Below are 25,811 nucleotides of genomic sequence, written 5' to 3'. Positions count from 1 at the left end.
TCACACACACATACACACACACATTAATCGTCCGCAGAACTAACACCAAAGTAGAAGTAGACCTAAGCAATCTTCCCAATCTCCTCCGGCGAGCAAGCAGCAGTTGCATTTAGCGTTTTGTTGATTTTCTAGAGTGTTTTCCCTCTTTCCATGTGTTCCATTTGTGTGTTTGTGTGTATGTGTGGTGTGTGTTGGGTCAGGTTATTGCGGCTGAGTGAGATGACAAAGAAATGGAGACAGAGACAAGAGAGAAATGCCCATTTACATTTCCCTAATTGTCAAAATGCTTTGCCCAGAGAGTTAGTTCAATCCAATCTAATCTAAAGGTTTCCCTGTTGGAATTTCACCACGCAATGTCTGTATTAGACTAACTAACTAACTAACCAACTAACTAGGTTAATCCATTTTAAGTGAACTTGAAAGTTTTTGTTTTTTTTTTAAACCCTTTAAAACAGTTTGTCGGTTTCTATGCAAAAATTGTTACAAGAGTTCATCTATGAGCTTATTCTTCTTCCTCTTTTGCTATAGCGGTATATTAACTTATGTAGTGGAAGAAAACTCTTAATGAGATTTGGAATTTTTTGGTATTTCTAATATTATTATTTCAGTTTCACATATCTGTTCTCCAATCGCAATTGCCAGATGTTTTGCTTAATTTGTTCTTAAGAATTTGACTCATTCCAACAAAGCCTTAAGCAAAGTCCACGGCATTTCTATCAGTAGTTACTGAACTAGTTAGTTCTGGAAACTATTTTACGGAATTCAAAGTGTTTCTTTGGTATTACAAACAGTTTTTAATGGGACTAGGACCATTTGGTGGCCCCCCAAATGATATCCAAAGTAAGAATGGCTTAAAGAATAGTTGTTTTCCCTCTCCGAGGAAAATAATCACCTCACCAACCAACTAATTTCACACTGACCATGCATGAGCTGATTGGGAGGAGGAGGAGAATGGGGGAGGGGAATGGAATGTAATGGCGTGTGTGTGTGTGTGTGTGCCGTGGTCTGGTCTGCTGTGGTGTGTGGTGCTTGCGTTTGGTATTTATTACATGATGATATATGGTGCGTGATATTTAACAGCATTGCCACATTAGCACTGACCACTAATCACATGATATTTTTTTTTTGCTGCACCAAAAACAGCATAGAAAATAAAGAGGAAGAAGAACGAAGGGGGGACGGGGGAAAAAAAAGAAAAACATAACACACCGAATGAAATAATTTATGTGACAACGTGCAAAACTCGACCCAAACACATGAGAAGAAGAAGACGAAAAAGCGAACCAGGGAAAGGTTGGTCAAGTGTAGTACTAATAGGTGGAAAAGGGGTTGGAGGGAGAGAGAGAGAGAGGAGAAAGATATAAATCAACTAAAGCTGCTGAACGTGATCGGAAACCAAGTCGGCGGCAAACTATGTGTGAAGATTGAGCATATACATAGAAGAAAGGGGAGAACGACGCGTCGCAACGGCGGCGGGGAATGGCAAGTGCATTGTAAGGGGAGCTCTGTGTGTAGGGAGGGGGAGGGGGGATGGAGGTGAAGCAGAAGCCAAAGTGGTTTCTTGTTGCAAATTAAACAAAGATTCAAATTTAATTATGCTTTAAGTTTATTAAAAACAATAACAACAATAAAAAAAAAAATAATTTATACAAAAAGAAGAACAAAATGAATGGAAGGAATGCCAAAACAATGGAAGGAAAAAAAAAGACAGCTTTGGTGGGAGGGTTGAAGGAGAGGAAATGGTAGTAGGGAGAGATTGGGAGGAGGTGGAGGTAGCTGCGTGTGTATAGCGGAAGTAACACTTAACTCAAACACACGACCAACTCAAAGTGAAGAGGGCCAAAGAGAGCCAGAACAAGAGCATGAGAGAGGAAGAGGGAGAGCGATTGAGTTAGAGGGGTATAGGGAAGAGGATGGTGGCGGACAACCACTCAGCACATAGACACACACAAGTGTCAATCACACACACGCACACACACACAGAAACACGAAAAATGTTAAACAGTAGCCTCTTAAATCTCGCCCTATCTCTTTCGCACAATTGTCTTTTATACTCTTTGTGTGTGCGTGTGTGTGTCTCTCTCTCTTTTGCTCTATGCGGGTATTTAAATTTAATTTGCAAGCTGACAAAAAAGAAAGCAAAGCGGTTTCTTGACATCTCCACCCAACTCCATGCCCCGCCTCCCCATTCTCCTCATCCTCCTCCTCCTCATCATCACCATCCTCATGTATTGCCTGCGTGCGTGGCTTGAGTATGTGTCAGACAGGAAGTGTGCCCACTTCCATAGCTTTTACTCCTCCTACCCCTCCCTCACCCCCTTTATGAGAGTCAGTCGTCCGCCGTCCCTGTTTGGTTGGCACTCAGTCAAGCAAGCAGCAGCAGCAGCAGCAGCAACCCAACCATATGGGTAAAAAGGAAAACTTAGTTGAAAAGCAAGTCAAGTCAAGCACAAAACCTAAAATGCTGCTGGCTCTCCTCTAAGTGGTTTTTCTTTCTTTAGAGCGAGAGAGTGAGAGAGAGCTAGCTAGAGGAAAGAATATAAGTTTGTGATGTTAGTTGGCCACGGGGAGGGGAGAGGTAGGGCCAGTTGAGGAATGGCCAACTTAGATAGTATGTTCAACTTTAACCCTGAAGATGTGATGATGAGGAACGGAGAGAAAGGGGGGAAGCTTGGGTTCACTGGGACTCACGCCCCCTCCCCACGTCCCTTGATTTCCCTCCTCTACCTCTTGCGACGAATTACTCAGCATTAGAAGAGGTTTTAACCTTTGGGTTAAAAGCATTTTACCTACTTTTCCCCTTCCTCTAACTGTCCCCCCCTTTCAGTCACTCACTCACTCTTTCATTTTATCGATTTTAATTGAATTGTTCAAGGCAAAAAAAAAAAAGAAAAAAACCCCAAAAAAAAAATGTCATCAAATATTAAGAAAATCAAATTAAATTAATAATTCCAACAAAATGCCCAGAAAAACAAAAAACTGGTAAAAAAAAAAATGATCGAAAAAATGAGAAAGCAACGCAGAGAATCATAGAGAATGAGAGCCAAAAACAAAGTAAACAAAATAATGCAAAAGATCTAGAATTTGAAAACAGAACAAAAAATAGATAAAAAATATTTCACAGATTAAAGTCTCGAAAGAAAAGAGAAAGGCACAAAACAACAGCAAAAAATCGGGGAGAAGCGGAAGAGAAACAACATCATACGATATATTAAATGAATTTCCATTTGATCCAAAAATAGTCCAATAAAAGCAAGTTTCATCTTAATTAAATGCCAATTAGAGTAATGTTGTTTTGTTGTTGTTGTTGTTGTTGCCTTTTCCGTTTTCCATTTGAGAACGAAAATTGATTTTCCCCCATTTTACGCCTCTGGAATATTTTATGCCCAATATATCTTACAATATGCTGACTATTTTCCCTCCCAATTGAATTAGCCGAAACATTTTGATTGACATAACTAACTAATTTGGTCACATTATACCTGCCAATGTTTCTTCCCGTTCCTCCCCGCTCGTCAGTCTCTGGCAAAAATGCCAAATGCCATTTACCAAGATGCCAATCAGGCACATAAAGAAAGACAGAGAAACAGAAGGGACAGAAAGAAGAAATGTGGAAGATGGAAGAGTAAAATGTCTGGAAAATTAGTTGCCAAAACGATTGATGGAAATTTATACCTAGAATGGAATAATATTTCATCATTCAAAAACTAAATTATTATCGTCATCATCATCATCATAATGGAGAAAGCAGCAGCAACAGCAGAAAGTTCTATTAATATTCCATTTCCTGCTAAAAGGTTTCAATTAAAATCTTATTTACTTGCAGTTCGATTAGAGTGTTTTCCACCCATTTCTGCCCTCCCACTTCATAGCCTGCTCTTTTGTATGGGTCATCATCATCAATTAATGGGGAAATTTACGGATACCAAATAACCAACATAAAAGACACAGATAGAGAGAGAGAGAGAAACACAGCAAATAGCTTGAGAGAGAGAGAGAGAGAGAGAGAGAGGAGGAATTCTCTGTGACTTGTTGCATTTTTAGAAATTTATAAATAATATCCTTGTAGCCAGATATACAGAGATCGATCCTTCAAATTGATTGGTTGTGAATCTTCACTCCAAATAATTTCCATTAATTTGCACTAAAATGTTTTTAGTGTTTGGACTGATTTATTGTTATTGTAGTTCGTGTTTTTCTTTTATCACAACAGCGAAAAAACCTAAAAAAAAAAAAAATGAAATAATTCTCTTATCTCTTCTCTTCTCTTTTCTGGTGCCGGAAAAAATATGTTTAGTGACGCACAAAATGATAAGCAATAATAGCTAGAAAAAAAGAGAAAAATCGAAGGGGGAGGGCAAGGGGAAGGGGAAAGGAGGAGGAGCTGTGAAAGAAGCAGAGCGACAGCGAGAGAGTTTGGGTGGAGGGGGCGGCAGAATCATGGGATTTTCTTTTCGCTCATTTGCAGCAGACAAAATAAATGAAAAAAAAAAAAAAAATAAAGATCTCATACGCCCACTCAATTGAGTTATCTCTTTTGCTTAATTTAATAAAAAAAACGTATAGCATTTTATTTTGGTCTCCCTTTCGCTTCTCCCTCTGCTCTACTCCGCTATTTATTCTGTCTTCAAGTACTCAGTTTCCGCATTATTATTTGTATCTCAATCTGTTTCTTCTTCTCGTTTTGTGTATCTTTGTATCCAGTATTTTCAATTGACATGAAAATGTATATAGCTCGGCTTACATCGTTTTTTAAATGCCATTGAATATATACCCTTCCATACCCTTGACACGCCCCGCCTCCGCCCTTGTCCTCGGCCTTGCATTGTTATTTTTGTTTTACCTCTTTGAAAATTTTTTTTCCCTATCTTTTTCTCCTCTTATTTTGCTTATTTTCAATATCAAAACTCATAGATACATATTGAGTTCCTGTCTCTTCTTCTACCTACTTCCCTCCCTCCTCCTTCCCCACTGTGTCTGTTTATGTGTACAAATTGTTGCGGTTACTTTGGATTGTGGCTTTAAAAAAAAAAAAACAGTTGCAAAATGTGGGAGGATAGTGGGTGGGGGGATGAGTACAGGTTAGTGGAATGAGTGAGTGTGTGTGTGTATTGGGTTGGTTGTGCGTAGCTCACATTTTGTGGTTGGCTCGTGTTATCATCATCATCGTCATCATCAACATCATTATTGTTATTGTGTGATTCCGATTCTGATTGTGATTGTGTCTATATATGAGATAATTTTGCAGTTACAGTGGGAGGGGGAGAGGAGGCAGGTTAAAGGGAACACGTATATATGGAGTAAGCGCACAAAAGTTGTCAATTTGAAGCTCATTTAAATGCAAATATTTACTAGAAATCGAATGGGTTAAGTGGATTGGTTGGTGGGTGGTGGTTTGGTGGGTGGTGGTGGTTAAAGATAAACCCAAACGGCATGAAACATTTTTGCAATCGAATGTTAGCACATAAACAGCAGATGCGATGCGTCGTTTATATATACATATATGTAAATAGATAAATATGTATGTACATGCAAACATACATATATCATCCTAATCAGTCAGACTTATGAGTCATTTACTTTGAGATATGTCATCATATGTGTATACAAACAAGATAAGCATTAAAACAGCTCTTACATCAGTTTTGAATTACAAAAGTTGAACTAACAATTAGATTTACATAATCTGCTACACACACAGAAGAAGCCAAAATACTTTTCGAAAGAGTTGTGTTTTGTTTCAAATTTGGCATACGGAAAGAGCTAAGGAAGGAATGAGATGGAAGATATATTTTACTTTTTATTGATCAGTTATTTTCTTTTGGCTTACGTATAAATTGGGAAAAAGCTATTCAAAAATAATAATGGAAAATTTGTCTACAATTGCATAACCCTAAAAAGAAAATAAATAAAGAAGGTAGAAGGAATCGAAATGCTTAATGGAGAGGGAAATATAGAACTTTGAGAAATTCTCAAAATTAGACACGATATTTATATTTTTTTTTGTGTAATTTGCCCTTCATTGATAGTAAATGGATTCTCTTGTTTAATTGCTGTCCATTCCCCTCCCTTCACCATGACTGAGGTTGAAATTTTATTCTGGAATTTAATGATTAAAATTGTTCAGTTTGTGTTTGAGGTTTCTCTTCATCTTTTGTGTTGTTTGTGTGTGTGTGTGGCCTATAACAAAACTTGAATGTACTTATTTAATTATTATTTTTCACACACGAAACTTTTTTTTTTTTTTAAAGAGATTATTTGATATTTTTGTTTTATTCGCCATTGTGTGTGTGTGAGAGAGTTTTTTTGTTTTATTCGTTTTTGTTGCGGATGCGACCACAAAAAAACAAAAGTGATAAGCAAAAAATAAAAATACAAAAATTACTATAGTGAATTTTTATAATATTTTGTTGTGGCTATTTTTAGATACAATTTAAACTGTTTAATAATGGGGTTTTTTTTTTTTTTTGGTACTAATTTGACGAAAATTCTTCTTTACCAAAAAGTTTAGAAAGAGGAGCAGGGGGAATAATATTTTCATTTTTGCCGCTTTTAAAGAACTCGAAGAGGTTTTCTTTGTAGCTTTTTTAGTCTCTCTGGCGTATAAGGCTAAGCGGGTTCGAGATGAGCTGGTGATATCGAACACGCGAAATGATGACGAGAATGGGAATGGTCTTGGGAATATTACAAACATTTCATATATTCATCTGGGCATTTCAAATAATCTATCAAAACGATTGTGCTTTTGGTTTTTAGTGAGGAAGTGTGGGAGAAATGGGAAGATTTGATTGGCGCCTGCTTCAACAATCTCCAATAGGAGTGTAGAGGGTCAGGGAGTGGGGTGTAGAGTGTTTCTCTACTTTTTCTATCTTGTCTTTTTCATACACATCATGGCCAATGACAAGAAGCGCCCTCCCCTTTCCCCTTCATCCACCCTGTTGTTGTTGAATTTGGCTTAGGAAATTTTGTTCGAGTAAATGTAAAGAGTAAACATTGAAATGCTGATAAAATATTTTGAATGTATATATATATATAAACACATGAAACGACAAGAAGATATAAACGCTTGAGCAGACACAACACACACACACACACACACACACACACACACACACACACACACACACACACACACACACACACACACACACACACACACACACACACACACACACACACACACACACACACACACACACACACACACACACACACACACACACACACACACACACACACACACACACACACACACACACACACAGAGAGAGAGAAAAATGTAGATACTTTAGTATCTCAAAGATACTTACATACAATTTTTGGTTCCCTTCTCGCTCACATGCAGAAAATAATTAAATAATAAATTCCAAGTGCAAATTTTACTCGAGAGAGCAATTTCGCATCCAAGTATAACACGGTAGGTGGGGAAAAGGAAGTGAGAGTGGGGGGGATGCTGCTGAGCTGGGCGGCGGCAAGTGAAAAGATTAAAGAACATTTGATTGAATTAAGCACAAAGAAGGTTGAAAAGGAAAAACATTGGAATAAACTCAATATTGCAAGTGACCATAAGATGCAGCACAAACAAAATGAACATCAATGTTTAAAATGTTAGTCTTTATCGAATTTGTGATAAGTTTTGGGAATTTCAAGTAGCTAATTGACCAACAAGAGATTAAACTTTTGGCATTTAACACTTTTTACTAAGAAACATGATGAACCTAAAATACAAAATGAAACATTGTTTCTGCAAGACCTTCAATGTGTGTGTGTGTGTAAGGTTTTTGGGTTCATTGTGTAATTGTAACTTGGAGCTAAAGGTGAATGGACAACCAAGTTAAATTTGGTCACTTTTGATGATACATTTCAACGTCGTTTTCTCCAGACTCCTCCTCTACCTTACTTATATTACGTGTTGGAGACTCGCGAAATTTAGTTTTAAGCTTGTTTTAATCAATGGGGTCTTCAAATTGAATTTGTTAATGAATTTTCAGACTCAAAATCAGCCTTGAAGACATCTGCATGAATCAATGATATAAAATCATTCTAAATCACCTAATATCGAGATTAATTAAAATTTAGAACTTTAGTTAAGAGACTTTATTGACTTTAAATAAACTTCTATTTATTATGAAGTGTGAAACGAATTGTTGCGAAATTTCATTCGACTTTTGGAGTACGTTTAAAGTGAAAAGTGATGATAAATATGGAAACAACGGCGGCGACCTTCCGGTTTTGTATTTTAATAAATATCCAGAGAACCAAAAGCAAGCATAAAGAATAGGAGGAGGGAGCATGAGGGACATGAGCGCAAAGAGAAAGATGAAAAATACTTGAAAGCAAAAATGGAAGGCAACGCATACTCATACGCCCCATATGCCAATGAACTTTATGCCATTTCGCTATGTTTCTGCCTGCCTGGCTATTGTTGTTGTTGTTGTTGTTGTTGTTGTTGTTGCTGTTGCTGTTGCTGCCTGCTGGTTTTTGCTTTTGGCTTGTCGTCTGATAATGAAATTATATCGTTCTAATAATTTTATGCGCACAGCAACGAAAACGACCACGACAATGGCATAAACTACAACTCAAAGTGAAAGAGGGGTGAAAGGGGAGCGAAAAGATCACATAGACAGCGGGTAGAGACACACATAGAGACACATAGAGAGATAGAGGGAAACAGAGAGAGAGAGAGGGAGCGAGGCAAACTCGTGTTCTTAATGTGTGTCATGCCAAAGCCAAAATGGGCAAACGACAACTTGGCTGGCTGGCTGGCTGACTGGCTGATTTTTTCTTCTTTTCTCTTTTCTTTTTTTTTTTTTTTGTTTCTCGTTTTCTTTTTGTTTAATTCTTTGGCTTTTGCCTTTTGCTTTTTGCCGTTTTATTTGCAAAATTGCGTCATTTGCAAAAAATTTCATGCGTTTTTCTTTAAGCGCAAAAACGAAAGCCACAATTTCTTCTCCGGCTTTCTCTCTCACTCTCAATCTATCTATCTATTTCTCTATCTTTCTCTATGGCTTAAAGTTTATGTGTGTTAACCTTTAGTTGTTTACATATTTATGGCATAGACCAAAAAAAAAAATATTTATATATATATATATGTATATGGATAATCATAATGGAAATAAAAATGCCATTTTTAATGGCAATGACAAAACAACACGCAACAAACACAACGAATACAACCAACACATGGAAAAGTTGGAACTCCAAAACGATTATAATTATTATTAAACACAAAATGCAAGTCGAATTACGATTAGATATCGTTTAATAAACCAAAATCAAACAACAAAAACAAGAGAGCAGCAACAAGAGTAAAACAAAAGAAAATCATATAAATTAAACACTTTCTTATCACCCTCCCTCACTCCATCTCTCTCTTTCCCTTGAAGTTGGGCTCATAAATTTGAATTTTACAATAACCATCAACAAAAAAAAAAAAGAAAATAATAATCTGGCAACTTTTGCCTCAAGGTCAAGTTTAATGAACTCTTTTAAACTTTTTCATTATCACAAAGAGTGAAAGTATAATTGACCATAAAAAAAAGCAGACGAATGCAACCAAAATTATAAAGGAAAAGCAGGGCAAGGATTAGAGAAATCTTTCCCTAACAGAATATAGATCATCTGAACAACCTTTAAAACCGATAATTGAAGTTTTTTTCTCCTCTTTTGCCTAAGATATTTGATCTGGAGTTGTTGTCTTTATAAGCATAAGTATAAGTATAAGTACCAACAAATGTTTTTTCCTCTTAATCTGGTAAATATTTCGTACCCCACGCTTATGTCTCTACCTCTCCATTTCATTCCGATTTGCACATGACTTGTGTCCTTTTCCTTTTTCCCGGTTTGCGTCTTGACGGTTATCTGACTGTCAACGTTTTTGCCCAACCAGACAGACTTACTGACTGACTGACTTCCTCATGCTCACCTCACACCTCTCATACGCATTTAATTTATATAAGTCACGTGAGGTGAATTTCTTTTTATATGTACATGACCGGATTTTGGATATGGATTTTCGGCTTTTGCTCGTCTACCCCCTTTTTGCTCCTTTATTATTATTATTATTATATTTGTGCTTTTTGGAAAGTCATAAAATAAAATTCATCCGCCTTTTAGCTTGATTTTTCTTGAAATTCTGACAGTTGGCACTTTAAGTACAGTTGGACAAATAATAATAACTGTCACTAATCGTGATTGAGTGGATTTATGAAATGGTCAAAAGGAATAAAAAGTAGACAAAGGAAGGTAAAGACAAACGACAGACGGAGACTTGAATGTAGACTATTCCATTTGCTTTTGTTTTGATTTATTTGTTAGAGACATTAGAATCTCTCCAAAGAGATGATGATGATGAGGCCGACAAAGACGATGACCACAACGACAAAGATGACTTTAAATGAATTATATAGTCCGGGGGCGGTCTACGACAAATTCATATCATAAATCACATAGTTCGTTCTACGAACATATATAAATACATATTTCTGGCACGTGACCTAAAGATGAGATTGCAAAAATATTGAGGAAATATATATGTAATAATCATCATCATTGGTTATATCCCAAAGGTAAATGAACAGAGAGAGAGAGATGTGGGAGTGTGTGTGGGGATGAAGAAAAGATTATATATGATTAGATACATAAGAGATGATGACTATAGAGTATATTCTCTTACTGTGTCTCATGTCTTCCCTTGAGGATTCTCCTCTGATTCTATACTTTACTAAAATCTTTTAAAAAATTAATTAGATTATGTATACGCAAGGGTGTCCAACTATCGGCTTGTTTAGTTTTTATATTCTGATTTTTTATTAAGTATTCTCTATTTATTATTTAGCTCAATTGCCTATGAAATTATAACAAAAACGAAAATAAATAATATAAAATGAAAATCATAATTTTTTTCCAGCAATTAAAATTTGTGTTTTTCATTTTTAATTCGGCTGTAGCTGTTGTTGTGGTAGTAGTTGCTTTTTTTTTTTGCACATGTTGCAAGTTTATTTTGATGATATACACGGAAAATGTTTGTTTTTGTTGTTGTTGTTGTTACTTTATTCTGTTTTTGTCATTATTAAAATAATAAATACAAATACACACATAAATGCATGTATTTTGTATGTACAAATATGCATATGTATGTGTGTGTTTCTGTGTTTCAATGAAATTGTATAGAAACTGTTGTTTCACCAAAATGCCTTTGGCTATTTTTCCATTCTTCAATTTGTTTATGTATGTGCGTGCGTGTGTGTATGTGTGTGTGTGTTTGTTTGTTTGTGTGTGGATTTAATTTGCATAATTTATGAAGAGAAACGAGAGAACAAGTCGGCGGTGAGTGGATAGAGGATAAAATGACAAATTTTCCTCAATATCATTTTTGGTTGACTGAACTGAAATATATGCAGAATCACCTTGAATAACCCACTGAAAGTTTCTATAGCACATATCCTTTAGTCATATGAGTTAACTTTTTGATTGTGAACCGACAAGTCAAACATATAACAGTCGTATAACAGTCAAGTAATTGCCATCTAAAACTTGTGATTTAAAGAGCGATTGACCTTTAAGCCGTCGAGAGTAACGTTTGCTCCTAAAGCTATGCAAATGAATTTGTGGTTTTTTCCTGCATAAAATGAAAAAAACTGAAACAAAATTCGAAAAAAGAACATGAGGACAAGACCTACTAAAAAATGTGTCGCTTGATTTTTCTGGTTTGAAAGTTTGGCTGGGTCTCTCTCTCTCTCCCTACCCCTCTCTCCCTCACCCCTTTCTCTTTTGGGTATTGTTTCTTGTTTTTGTTTCTAGAGCTTAAATTTTCCTTTTCACATTTCTTTTTTGGCAAATTTTCAACAGAAAAACATTTGCAATCTCTCTGTCTCCCTGAGTGTATGTGTGTGTGAGTGTGTGTGTGTGTGTGTCTGTGTGCGGACGTGTGAGCATTTGTTTGTTGCATACAAGTTTTATGGATTTTCAACGCCTGCCAAAACGTACAAAAAGAAGATGGAAAATATCCTGCAAAGTGAAAAACGTCAGCATGCCATAGCATTTCGTTGGCTTTCTCTCTCTCTCGCATTGTGTTATCGTCCCGTGTGTCCTTTACCTTATGCCCATTCAATAACTTCTCGAATGTGAGTGTTGTCTCTCGCCAAAGCTATTTGAATTGGAATTTGCAATAAAAATACTTTTCGCAAGAGAGAGCGCACAAGGCAGCAGAAAGAATCAGCAGCAAACCGATAATCGCTTAATATTATGCCATACACACACACATACACACATATTTTACTTTTATTTCTCCATAGAAATATTTTCACACCATCAAGCCACAAGCCTTGCAAAATTTAAGCTAACCTCTCTTGTCCCCCTCTTTTCTCTACTTGCAGTACGGCCAGCGTGTACCAACTGCTGCCTCACCAAGCAACACCAACTCGAGCAGCTCATCGAATACCGGTTCACAGAGCGGCACATTGAGCACCAGTTTGAGCCATACAACAAATACAAATACCAACATGGGTCCCAACGGCACCGCACAGAATCAAAATCAACAGGGCGGCGGCGGTGAGCAATTGTCAAAGACAAATCTCTATATACGCGGACTCCAGCAAGGCACAACTGACAAGGATCTAGTTAATATGTGTGCACAGTAAGTAACCCCAAATCGCAAATCTATCTTATTTTGTCGATCAATTTATCGAAATTCATATAGATTATATCAAAGTTCAGAATATGGGAGACCCCAAAAATCCCCAAAACAGAATGCCTTTAGGAAATTTATAGTCTTTATCGAACTAACATAAGACATAAAATAAAGAGCAAAATTTTTAATTACTGCCAAATTTATCGATAATTTAAACGAATTTCTATAATGGCCAAATTCTTGAAGTGAAGTTGAGGGTTTCATTCAAGGAATAGTTTATAATTTAGACATAGACAATGAAGGAATTGATACAATCGATAATTTAAAAGATGTTTGTCTTCGAAACCCAATACTAGGAATAGATTTTAAATTATTTCAAATCAAGTTTAGAAACTCCCAGGACTCTAAATGCTTTCATTTGACTATTTTAAACAAAATGATGAAATGTATTGCTTACTTTTTGATGAGGAGCTAAAAACATGAAGTTAAATTCGTTTCGGATTTCATCCATTTAGTAAAACGGGCGGTGTGGGAGGGTGAAATCCTTAATTTGGTTAAATTTTTAATGGGATCAACCCAGAGATTCTTATAAATGAGCGCACGTTTTATCCTTTCCACTCCTCCAGGCAAAAAAAAAAAAAACGAGAGAGAGCAAAATCAAAAAAAGCAACCAAATAAGGGGAAAAAGTAAACCAAACCAAACTAATCCGAAATGAATATTTAGTGTGTGTGGAAGCATATCGATTTGCCTCCTTCTAATTTACTTCTCTGCTGCTGCTCGCCAGACTACTGATGGACCACATTTATCTCGCATATATAGTCCCACCCAATGCTTGCTCCCCCCACCCTTCTCTCTCTCGCTCTCATACTCGTTTTCTTACTCGGTTTCTGTGGGTCAACCCCAAATCGTTTGCTTTCTGTTGCTGTTGCTGCTGCTGCTAATGAGGCAGCAGGCCTAAGTCCGTTTACGCTTGGTTGAGTTTCTACTAAACAAAAAGCCAACCCCTAAAAAAATAAACCCCCTACCCCAATTTAGCCATACGCGCAACCCCATCCTTCCCTCTCCCCCTGAACGCCCCAAAACCCCCATCTCCATCGTAATCAAGTTTCTGCAAACTAAACATAAACGTACAAAATTCCACCACTAATTAGTGAGTGAATAGCAGTAGTAGCTGAAAGCGGTGAGCGGAATGGTGCGTGGGGTAGATTGCGTGAAGCGGCGGGGTAGAACTAAAACTGAATTATTCTTAGTTATTATGTGTATATTACGCATACGCCATGTTAGCCACTTCATTATATCATAGCCAAAAGAGCAAACAAAATGCATTAAAAAAAATAGAAAAGAAAAACAACAACAAAACAAACAGAAACGAAACACAGAAAACACGAGAGAAATAAGTTATTAGTTGGTCACACTCCATGAACATAAAAAATAATAATACGATATAGAAATGTTAATAGAAATGAAACTAAATACAATTAGCGGGGACAAGGGGCAAGGGGCATGGGGTACTAGCAGTGACAGAGGGCGAACTGCGAATGGAAAGTCAAGCCAAGTAATTAAATTGAAGGTTAATTTGTTGTTGCTCTCTCTCTCTCTCTCTCTCTCCCTCCCCTCGGCGGTCCGTCCCCTTCCGTCCAGCCACCAACGTCGTGATCCCTCTTTCGAAGGCAATCAAAATAAGCGGATTTAATGTTATTATAACTATAACATGAAACGTAACCTCATCTCTCTTTCTCCTCCCCATGCCCTCCAACAGCCATTCCCCTCCCCTGTAGACCAAGCCTTGGGCTGGCACTCTACCAGTAACTATAATGATATTGATTTAATTTTGCCCCCAGGACATCGAGGGGCAGATAGAGGACAGGAGGAGGGGTATAGGAGCACAGGCTTGTGGTGTGAGGGGGGTGCAGACTAAGTCAATTATGAGCCATTTAAATGCTCGCTTATGACATTTTTTTCCTCCCATCTCTTTCTCTCAATCTACCTCTCTCTCGCTCTCTGTCTGTCACTCCATTTACCGTTGCCTACTTTTCAGGGCTCACGGAAAGAAATCAAAAAGTGCAAAAGGCAAATAGAAAAAAAATGTAATTTTAATGAGACTTTAATTGGCATATATGTGACACAAAAACAAACGAACATGCCGACTTTTTTTGGTACTCTATAATTAACTCTGAACATTAATGTGGAAATTATAACTATAGAAGGTATATAACAAGTAGACTAAGTAGAAATATGCCCGAACTGTGCTTCCTATACAGGGTATATATAGAGGAGGGGGATATAAAAAAGAGCAGGACATAATCAGATTATGTTCCAATCTCACACACACACACACACACACTCACACACACACGTGTGCCCCCCCCCCCCCCCCCCTCCCCATCATACATATGGAATATATTCAATTTGACTCTTATCTTTTTGTCCCACACTACTAACCCACTGTTTCTCTCTTTCTCTCTCTCTCTCTCTCTCTTCTCTATTATTCTTTTACAGATATGGAACCATAATATCAACCAAGGCTATCTTAGACAAAACAACAAACAAATGTAAAGGTATTTTTTTCTTCACCATTTCTCATCATTATTTTTATTATATTATGTGTGTTGTGTTTCTTCTGTATTTTATCTGTATTAATGTATAATTAGTTTCGGTGTCTTTTCTGTACCAAAAAAAAAAAAAACAAAAAAAAAATATCCAAAAACAAAACAAACAAAAATGCGAAAAACATGGACAACAAATTACTGGAAAATTAAATTGAAAACTTTCAACTTGTATTTATTTGTTATTTATAAAATAAATTTTTATTTGTATGGTTTTTTATTTGATTAAATTTCCTTTTGTTATTAAGAAGAATCAAAAGTACAAAATAATGCCAAAGTCCGTATACTCTTTCTTCTTTTAAAATTCTTTGAACAAAGCAAAGAGAGAGAATGGAAACTTTGGCATGATTCAAGTACATTCTTTTCCTTCTTTTCCTGTTGTCTGTTTTTTTTTTTTTTTACTGATTTTCCTATGAATTTTGATTGAAACTTTTTTAATGTTTAGTTTTTGTGTGCTATAAATCTTATTGCTCGTTAGTTCTGTATAATTGTGTGTGTATTATTCTGAAAGTATATATGTATGTATATGTATATCATATATATGGATATATATCTAAATATGTTTATAGTTTTTCTTTATTCAGTTTCGATTTTCCTTTATTTTTTTTTTTTATTTGTTTTGTTTATTTCCAATTTTCATTTCACAATCGCAACTCATCCCATTTTTAATGCATTCACACTAGTGTGTGTATGAGGCTAAAGGAGAAAGAGGCAGAGAGACTGTCTCTTTCTTTCTCCTTTTGTACTCTCGAATATTGCACTTGATATCTCTAACTCTCTCTCCCTCTATCTCTCTATATATATAAATATTTCTCTATCTCTTTGTGATATTAATGAAATCTATAAATATATATACATATATACTTATGATAACTCTAAATCAGAGATGTAAAAAGAAAATTGTGTGTGTGTGTCTGTTGTATGTGTCTGCGTGTGTGTCTTGATAGATGTTTTCGTATGTTTGTATTTTTATTAATTAAATTTTCACTTCTCATTCCTTTTTTCTCTCTCTCTCTTGTTTTTTTCTTTTTCTCTGCATTGGCAAAAAAAAAAAATTATATATTTTGTTTTTGGTTTTCCTTTTTTTTTTCTCTCTCTCTCTGGCTCCTTTTTTTGGAATGAAACAAACAAAAATTTGATTGAAATTTTCGTTTCTCTTACGTTATTTTGGTTTTCTTTTCAATTTTTCAATGTGTGTGATAAAAAAAACAAAATTTGTTTACAATCTCTATATATCTCTCTCTCTCTCTCTTACTTTTTATATATATATATATATATATTTATAAATGAAATTAAAAAAAAAAAAAAAATCCTCCCTTCACACAAAACAAATAAAACAAAAAACCAAAAAAACAAAACCAAAAAACAAAAACAAAATATATTTTGTTACAGGTTATGGCTTCGTCGACTTCGAGCAGCCAGCATACGCGGAGAACGCCGTCAAGGGACTGCAGGCGAAGGGCGTTCAAGCTCAGATGGCCAAAGTGGGTATCTGGGTGCTTCATAGGCCGGCCATTGTACGTTTGTTTGCATGCAAGTAATACTCACCCCCTCACACACAACCGCAAAAGAATCTCTCCCCCCCAACCCCAACCCACTCCCAGCCCCCAGCCATCCAAAATCCCTTAACCAAAAAACCAAACTACCTATGTATCTCTATCTCCATCTCTCTCTCTCTCTCTCTCAACCAAAAACTAAGTAATCCCAAGTTCCTTTTCTTTAGTGGTGTCTCCTTTTATCATTTATTCATATCGTTTACTCTTTAGATCTGCCTCTTAAGTTTCTTTTATTTATGTTTCTTTTTTCAAATTAAGTTACACATATATTTTAGTTTAACAGCTTTAAGCAATCGATTATCTATATAAAATATATTTTAATTTCAAGGTTTCTTTTTAAAAACATATAAGTAGTACATTTACGCTTGATTAGGTACTTCCTTTTGTATCCTTTTTGATTTGTTACCTCCTTTTCGTCCCAACAACCAATTTATGACAAAATTCCAATAATTTTTGAGATGATTTCCAAAATCTACGCCTCTTTTCATTGATTGTACGTATCAGGTTTAACTTGTAAACTCGATTGAGTAAATTGGATTAAATATTTTAAAGTTGAAAAACTTTCCAAACTTTGAGAACTTTCCTTTTTAAGAAGTAGAAAATTTCGACTGAAAATTCTCATTTAACCTTAAGAGTATTCAAACTTCGGCATTGCCATTGCTAAGCTAAAATACTCTAAAGATTTTCAAGCTTAAGTTCCAACACTTTTAGCCATATTCTTTTATTTCTTTGTAGACGTTTTCAAGAAATATTCGTTATATGTATCTCATACACTTGAAAAGTATAAGAAAGAAAAAAAACCATAAGCAATCTCATTCGCTCTCAATTTCCCTGTTTGTATCCTTTAAACATTTGGCAAATGTTTCACTCTGTCAAAACGCCAAGAAGAAGGAACGAAAACAGCAGCAGAAAACGAAAATTTATTTGATTTGCTCGGCTGACTGAACTTTATCCGCCCCCTCCTCCACCCACGCAATTCTCTTTCAACCTCTACTCCTTAACACCTACGCGTGGATAAATAAAGATTTCAACCATTTTTATTGCCGTTCCTCCTCTGCGTGTAAGTGCGTTTGTTTTTTTTTTTTGCCTTGTTTTAAATTTGGAGCCCAAAAACCAAAGTTAAATCCAACCCAAACCTTCCACACAGCTCCCCAGCCAAACCTCTCCGCTACTCTACCTACCCCCCTCTTTTAGACTGTAGTCTTTCTTGTATAACCGTTTGTACTACTCGTAAATACCAAAAAGAACCTCACACACATAAATCGTTATATACGCATACATATATAGATATATATATATATGCATATATATTGAAATACATCATCCTCTTCATCATCATCTATAATATTTTCACTTGGCGTAGATTAAACTTAAACAAAAACCGTAGCTCGATATACATATATACATATATATATTAATTTAGTAAAACAAAAAACAATTTGAATTAAATATAATAAAATAGTGAAATACATTCGAAATTTTTGTTAATGACATTTCCGATTAGTTAACATTTATATATCTTTTATATATACATGCATATGTATTTATTGAAACAAAAGTGTGTTAATCCTTCTCTCTTTAATCTCCCAATATACATATATATATACAATATATATATCTGAATTATGTAAAAGACTATCTAGCGGATTTTGTGTTGGTAATATAATTGCGAAAAAAAACCATTGAAACCAAAAGCCATAGCCATAGCCATAGTCCAATTAGTCGTCGTCAGGACACAATTAATATAGTTATATAGTTATAGAAAACCATTCGTAACGAATCGATATCAATATCCATATATAGTAGGTACAAAAGATCCATTCTAGTTTCAAATTTATCATCATCATGAAATGAAAGAGATTTTATTTATTTCAATAGAACATTTCAGTTGTATCTTTAAAGTAACTAAGAACTTAATTTTAAGCGAACCTATATACTTAAACTAAATATATATACACACCTCCTACATATAAATATGTATAAACTAGATTCTGATTTTGAAAACATCATTTTTGATTTTTCATTTAGTGTAAATTAGTGTTCAATTTAACAAGACATGGCCGAGTTTGAAATATCCTTAATCAATTACTTCTTTTTTTGAAGAATGAAATTGAATTTGCCTGTTAGGCTGTCTCTTTCTATGTGAATCCTCTGCAAAAATATAAAAAATTTCCTATTTTTTATTCAAACTCTAACGATTTAATTTTATTATAACAAAACTGTTGTACGAAGTTTTAGATTTCTAATCCATTGACACGATTTTGCAAAGTCCGAAGCGAAATGTCTCAAAAATTCACAACTTGAAGGAATACAAATTTTTCTTGCCTACTTTTAGGCATCTTGAACATAGAGTTGCCATCATTTGATTATATCCTCATTGCTTTAAGAGTTATGAGATTTTCTTTTCTATTAGTAGACACATAAATTGAAATTAAATATATATAATTCAAATCTAAACCTAAATTGTAAATCGTATTCATATAACTTTATAAGTAACTTACAATTAGTTTGTAGTTTAGTTTAAAAAAATATATAAAACCAAGGGTTATTGGGCGTAAATTTAGTTAAACTGATTATTTGATTATATGCGTGATCCTCTCTATATATAAATATAAATATATTGCTCTATCGCTCTCTCTCTTTCTCCCCTTCTCTTTATTAAGTTTATACATTTTTAGAGTATATATTTTTGTATTTAAAAAAAAGGAGCAATTTTTAATTAGCTAGAGCTATCGACAAGAGGCTTAAATCATAAATCCTTGTACCATGGATTAATAGTTGACCAACAAAAAAAATAATAATAAAATGAAGCCAGCAAAATTCTACACCAAAAAAAATAAAAAAAAAAATAAAATCCAAATCAAACAACAAACATTTTGAGCGGCTTAGTAACTTTTTAGTCCCTTTACCCCACCATCCATCCATCCATCCATTCGAGCTCCCACTCGCCCATCTCCCCCCTCGCTCTCCTCTCATTATCTCTCCTGTTATCTAGTTATTCATCGTTATAATCCGATAGCATTAAATGAGTCATTAAAAGACAAAAAAGATTTTGTTATCATTTCTGTTGTTGGTTTGTGTACAATTTTGTTTTTGTTTTGTTTTAGCTTGTACAAAATCCCAAATCATAAAAGTTAGTTAACAAATTAATAATTACAATAATAATAATAATCTCTCTAGTGTAGGCAAAATAGAATAGAATATATACATATATATATATATATTTCGTCAACAAAAACTCTGTATAAACTGTATTTTGAAGTTATAGCCAGCGTATAATCAATCAATCAATCAATCAATCTCCACCAAACAAAACAGTTTGTAATTCCTTTTGAGTACGCAAAAAAATGCTACAATGCTACCTGTGCCGGCCAAAAAACCTAACCAAAGCAAACTATAATCTAAGTATAAAAACAACAACAACAAAATAATAAACTGTCTTTAGTCTCTAAGTTTTGTTTGGGTATTAAATTAAGTGCTAGATAAAATTGAGAAACATTATCACAAATCAATTACACAAATAAACAAAACGAAGTCAGGAGGCTTAATATGGGGCGGGGATCATGCGTTTTAGAAGGGAATTGTTTAAACCAATTTGCCATTCTCGATTTATATTGAAAACAAATTTTTAACACTCTAAACTGAAACCCGATGAAAAGGGAATTGATTCAAACACCCTCGAAATCTGAGATTGAAATAAACTCTCAACTCTAAAAATAATTTTCCATTAGACTTGCTTTTGGAAAGTGTTTTTTAATTTTAAAAACAAGTTTTCGCTGGCAAATTTGAGTTTCAAACAATCCCATTAAGTAGGGTTAAGTATTTAACTTTAACCACCTATATATATATATAGTCATATACATATATATATATTTAGGTCTTGAAAATATTATTGAAAAAAATGAAAATTAAGTCTTAAGGCTATTTCACACACACACACACACACACACACAATACACTCTTACACTTGAACATTGATCATAGAGCCAGGCACACTTATATACACATACACACACACATCTAAACTCATACACACGCACACTAACACACCACAAACACCAATACACGAACCATCAAGAAATACAAGAACAAATTTTTTTATAAAAGAAAAGGAGAACACAAAAACCAATTTTGCGGAATGTTTTATTAACTGAAATTTTTTTACTAATGACAAAATTTTTCTACATTTTTTATATTCTCCTCCTTTTACGAAAACAAAAACGAAAAAAAATAAACCAAACTCAACTCAACTCAACTACTACTTATCGCTGCTCTCGTCGTTGTGTCGTCGTTGTCGTCGTCTATATGTTGCTCGCCTCACCCAAAACGCACTCCACAACAACCACCCACTAAACCACCCATCCATGCATCACACACACCAAACACACACCAACCAAACAACCAACCAATTTGTGCTTATCGCCAAAAATGCTTTTGTTTGTGTAACCAACCAAACATTTTGTTTAACCAAAAAACGAATGTGAAAACCAATCAAAATACAACAAATACAAACAAACAAATCTGACCAACAAAAACAAATCTGTCGTACTCTCCACCTTCCCACACCCAACCAACAACAACAACAACTCCCACAAAACACAACGAAACTACCAACCCAATCCTACCCAATCCACCCACCTACCTACCTACCAATCAACTCCTGCTACCCCCAAACTACACAGCAACAGGAACAGGATCCCACAAATTTGTATATTGCAAATTTGCCGCCACATTTCAAGGAAACTGATCTGGAGGCAATGCTATCGAAATATGGACAAGTTGTTTCGACCAGAATATTGCGTGATCAGCAAATGAATTCAAAGGGTAAGTAAAAGTGAGAGAAGGATGCAAGATAGTTAAAATATATGATCGAAGTAGAAGGTCGTCGCCTTTTGTATACGTGTCATTTGCATAATTTCAAACTGAACGTATCGAAAAGTCTTTTCAACCCATAACTAAACCATTTAAATTGATAAAAGTTAATCCTCGGATCGAATCCATTGTGAATCTAATTGATATTTTTGTGGTTTTGTTTAGGCGTTGGCTTTGCCCGCATGGAGAGCCGCGAGAAATGCGAACAAATCATTCAGATGTTCAATGGTAACACAATACCGGGTGCCAAAGATCCATTATTGGTGAAATTCGCCGATGGTGGACCAAAAAAGAAGAATCTCTTCAAGACTCCCGATCCGAATACGCGTGCGTGGCGTGATGTATCCGCCGAGGGTATACCCGTTGCCTATGATCCCACATTGCAGCAGAATGGTGTCAGTGTGAATGTGGGCACACCAATTGGAGTGCCATATTCTAGATTCAGTGCACCCCCGGTGGGTGGTTATCCAGTGGCTGGTTCTCAATGGATTCCCGGCTATATGATGACCCAACCGATCACTCAGGTAGATGATCAGGTGAGTTGTTAATTGATCGATCAAAATGTTCAATGCTAAACTTGTTTTTCTCCTCATTCTTCTTCATTTAGTACATGCAAATGGCAGCTCCACAATTGGGCGTCACCTCATACAAACCGGAGGCTGTTAATCAGGTGCAACCACGTGGCATTTCAATGATGGTCAGTGGCGATACAGGTGTGCCATATGGAACAATGATGCCCCAGTTGGCCACTCTGCAAATCGGCAACTCTGTAAGCAAATCGATGATAACTTTTTAGCTAATACTTCTACAATATATGTACATATATACCTATATATATTCTATTATATATTATGTATATAAAAAAAATGTATATGTAGTATAGAGACAGAACTTTAGTAACCCCGCAAACTGAAAGAAAAAACGAAAAAAACAAAACGAGTAAATTCTAAGAAAGATAAGAGAACTGAAATTGCTGATACCGATCTCTTGCCCTGCCCCCCTCCACCCAACCAACCAACTCCAAAGGGTGACGGAGGGGGGTATGAGATCGATTGACGTCAAACAACAACAAAAAAAAAAGCAAAAATCTCCGTATATAAATTGTAAATCTCTTCTTATCCTTTTTCCTCTCCATTCTCTCTCTCTCTTTCTTTCTTTCTCTCTCTCTTTCTCTCTTTGTGATATATATATATATACAATTTGAACCTCTTTATTTTTGGTAAACTTTTGTTTTGTTGACAATATTTTTTTTTTGTTTTCTCGTTTTTTGTTTTCGTATTTTTTTTTTTGTTCCTTTCTTGTTTTTTGTTTTCTTTTGTTTCTTGGGTTTTTCGTTTCATTTCGTTTTCTTTTATAGAACTTTTCTCCATCGTTACAGTATATTAGTCCAACTTATCCATATTATGCACCACCACCAACTATTATACCAACAATGCCAATGACAGATTCCGAACAGGCTAGCACAGCTGCATCACCCGACGAGGCATACACACAGTATCCACATCAAGCCGCTCCCAAATAGGTCTTCTTCGCGAGGTGAGTGAAATGCTCTCGATGATCTCTTTGTCACTCTCTCTCTCTCTCTCTCTCTCTCTCTCTCTCTTTCTCACACTCTGTTTCTCTGTCTGTCTCTGTCTGTTTCATCATCTATTTCACTCTATTTCTCTACCTCTTTGCCTTTGCTTTCTCTCCACTCTCTCAATCTCTATCTCATCTCTCTCTCTTTAGTATGAGAGGAGAATGAATGTTGCTTTTTCCATTTCCGTTTCCTATTTGCCTTTCTTTTTTTTGTTTTTTTTTTTGTTATTTTTGCACACTTACACAATTCAACTTAACAAAGAGACATTTTCCAACACTGCTTTATTCTGCATGTGCGCTGTGTTTTGCTGCTAATAAGTTTTTAAAAAAGGAAAACTCTGTTTTCATCACTAAAACTATTCATCACACTATTTTCACTCTTTCTCTCTCTGTTTGTCACTCGCCTCACATTTGATTCATTTGCCAATTTTCTTTGTTTTTCTCAATGATCTCTTTGCCTACTCATCATCATTACTTACTGACTCACTTACTCACCCACTCACTCTACTCAACACTTTTATGACTTCTAATTACAATAATAAAAAAGATCAGAGAATGGTTTAGAGCACTTGATACAATTAACTGGGGAAATTTCTATAACTAATTTATATATGTACATATATTTAACCAATGAAATATCAAAAATGTATTCAATAACTTTTTAAGATTCAATTTTTAGTCAAATCATATCGAACCAGATTAAAATATATTGCAATTACTATTCTAATGAGTTATCTTTGATCTATGATCTATGTATCATCTTTAGATAAATTTCGACTCAAATTATAATCAGAAGTAAGAAAATACAAAACATAGAAAGGATAAAACTAATATTTGACCATAAACTAAAGTGTTCTAGTGGGGGGATCTATGTTCATAAAGTAGTCCTGATCAACCGCTTCCTGCTTCCATCCCCTTTTATAGTAGTTAAAAACCTTTCCCATGATTTTGTTATTCATCTTGGTTTTTGTGGTTTTTGTGTGCTGCTTTGTTGTTGCTTGCTTGCCTGTTTGCTATAAAAAAACAAAAAACGAAAAAAAAATCTGTTCATTATTAAAGACAATTTTCTTTTCTACACTTTTTTTTTGTTTTGTCTTTTAATTTTCCAACGTAAAACATAAAAAGAAAAATCTTAACATAATAAATCAAACTTATCGTTTACTTTCAACTTTCTCTTTCTTGTTGAATGCTTGTGCCAAAACCAACAACCAACCAACCAACCAACCAACCATCTACAACAACAAAAACAACACCAACAACAACAACAACAACAACATTTCTCATACTTAGTATAGTTACTAAGCAGTCAAAAACACCACTGGTAATACCATACTAGGTAAATATCTAAACACACAAATCATGAAATCATATTTTGAATTGAATGCCCTTTGGGAGAAAACTCTAAACTTCAGTTTGAGAACATTTTTATACTGACTTTCGATTCTTGCAGATATAATGTATTAGTACCCGATTTGAGTACTATATAAGACACGCTGAGATGACGAAGAGCGAGAGATGAAAGCGATTGGGAGAGAATGGAGAAAAAGGAATGAGCAAAGCGAGCGATCGAGCGCGAATGAACTATGGATAAATTGGAGAACGGAGAACAGCAAGAGAGCGGATAATGCGATGAATGAATGAAAGAAAGAGAGGAGATGATGATGATGATTAAATTAAGCAGCCAATCAAGCGAGGAGCGCAGAAGGAGCAGCAGCAATAACAACAACAAGACAATGCTGTTCACTAATACAAGTTTAAGAAGATAAAATAAAACAAAATGAGAGAAACGAAATGAAATGTGAAAGTAAAGATGAAGGAGTAAATATGTATAAAATTAAGCAAAAGAAATGAGAAAGAAGAATACATAACTAAAATGTAAGAGCTAGGATCGAGAGATAGATAGTGAGAGAAAGTTAGAGATAGAGAGAGAAAGAGAGAGAGAGAGAGGGGACGACGCATGTGTAGAGAGGAGAAGACACGCGAGGTGGATAAAAAAAGAGTTAAGAACATGAGCGTAAAAAAGTGAAGAAAAGCAAAGACTAAACTTAAAATAATAGAAAATAGTTTATACACCTAAATAAAGATTAAAACAAAACAAAAACGAAAAAGAGGAAAACAACAACATAAACAAGAAAGAAAAAGAAACCACAGAAAGATTAAAGAAAATAAATAGAAAGAAAAACCATAGCGAAAGATCAGAGAAAGGAAGAAACCAACCAGATTAGAGCAGGAAAAAGTTGAAAAAGCAGTAGAAAATATTTACACAAAACTCTGCTGCAACTGCTAGGAGAAAGTAAAGTGAAAGTGAAAGGAAGTTAAGCAAAGCGGAAGGAGAGTGAAGAGTAGGAGAACTATAAGTAGATGAAGATGAAACACAAGCAAAAGGGAAAGAAAAAAATTCTTGATAGGCAAAATATATATAAGAAAAACTTTGTGTCACAGAAGAAAAAAGCTTAGCAAAGGGAAACGTAAAAAGGAAAAGCCAACAACAAACAAGAAGAAGAAGAACAACAACATTTTTGAAAAGTAAATCCTTAAAATAAGTGAAAAAAAAACAAAAGAAGGAA

General features: G+C 35.0%; 1 protein-coding gene across 14 annotated transcripts in view; it reads left to right on the top strand.

Annotated features, from left to right (window-relative positions):
- LOC6639197 (protein alan shepard) overlaps positions 1-25,036 on the top strand; it is a 150,596-nt gene extending 125,560 nt beyond the window's left edge. For 2 of the 14 annotated variants that reach the window (XM_023181706.2, XM_023181703.2), the window contains 9 exons: positions 12,378-12,637; positions 15,132-15,184; positions 16,631-16,755; positions 21,477-21,618; positions 21,832-22,202; positions 22,274-22,435; positions 23,024-23,202; positions 24,535-24,580; positions 24,695-25,036. In XM_023181706.2, coding sequence (XP_023037474.1) covers positions 12,378-12,637; positions 15,132-15,184; positions 16,631-16,755; positions 21,477-21,618; positions 21,832-22,202; positions 22,274-22,435; positions 23,024-23,188 — 1,278 coding nt within the window. In that variant the 3' untranslated portion in view covers positions 23,189-23,202; positions 24,535-24,580; positions 24,695-25,036. Of the gene's footprint in view, positions 1-12,377; positions 12,638-15,131; positions 15,191-16,630; positions 16,756-21,476; positions 21,619-21,831; positions 22,203-22,273; positions 22,436-23,023; positions 23,203-24,534; positions 24,581-24,694 lie in introns of all 14 variants that reach the window. The other 12 variants (XM_047012042.1, XM_023181705.2, XM_047012044.1 and 9 more) reach the window with 11 other exon arrangements.
- The last annotated feature ends 775 nt before the right edge of the window (positions 25,037-25,811 follow it).

The sequence above is a fragment of the Drosophila willistoni genome (assembly GCF_018902025.1).
Source record: "Drosophila willistoni isolate 14030-0811.24 chromosome XR unlocalized genomic scaffold, UCI_dwil_1.1 Seg144, whole genome shotgun sequence".
Taxonomy (NCBI): domain Eukaryota; kingdom Metazoa; phylum Arthropoda; class Insecta; order Diptera; family Drosophilidae; genus Drosophila; species Drosophila willistoni.
Note: the sequence above shows the minus strand (reverse complement) of the source record. Positions and strands in the feature narration are given on the sequence as shown.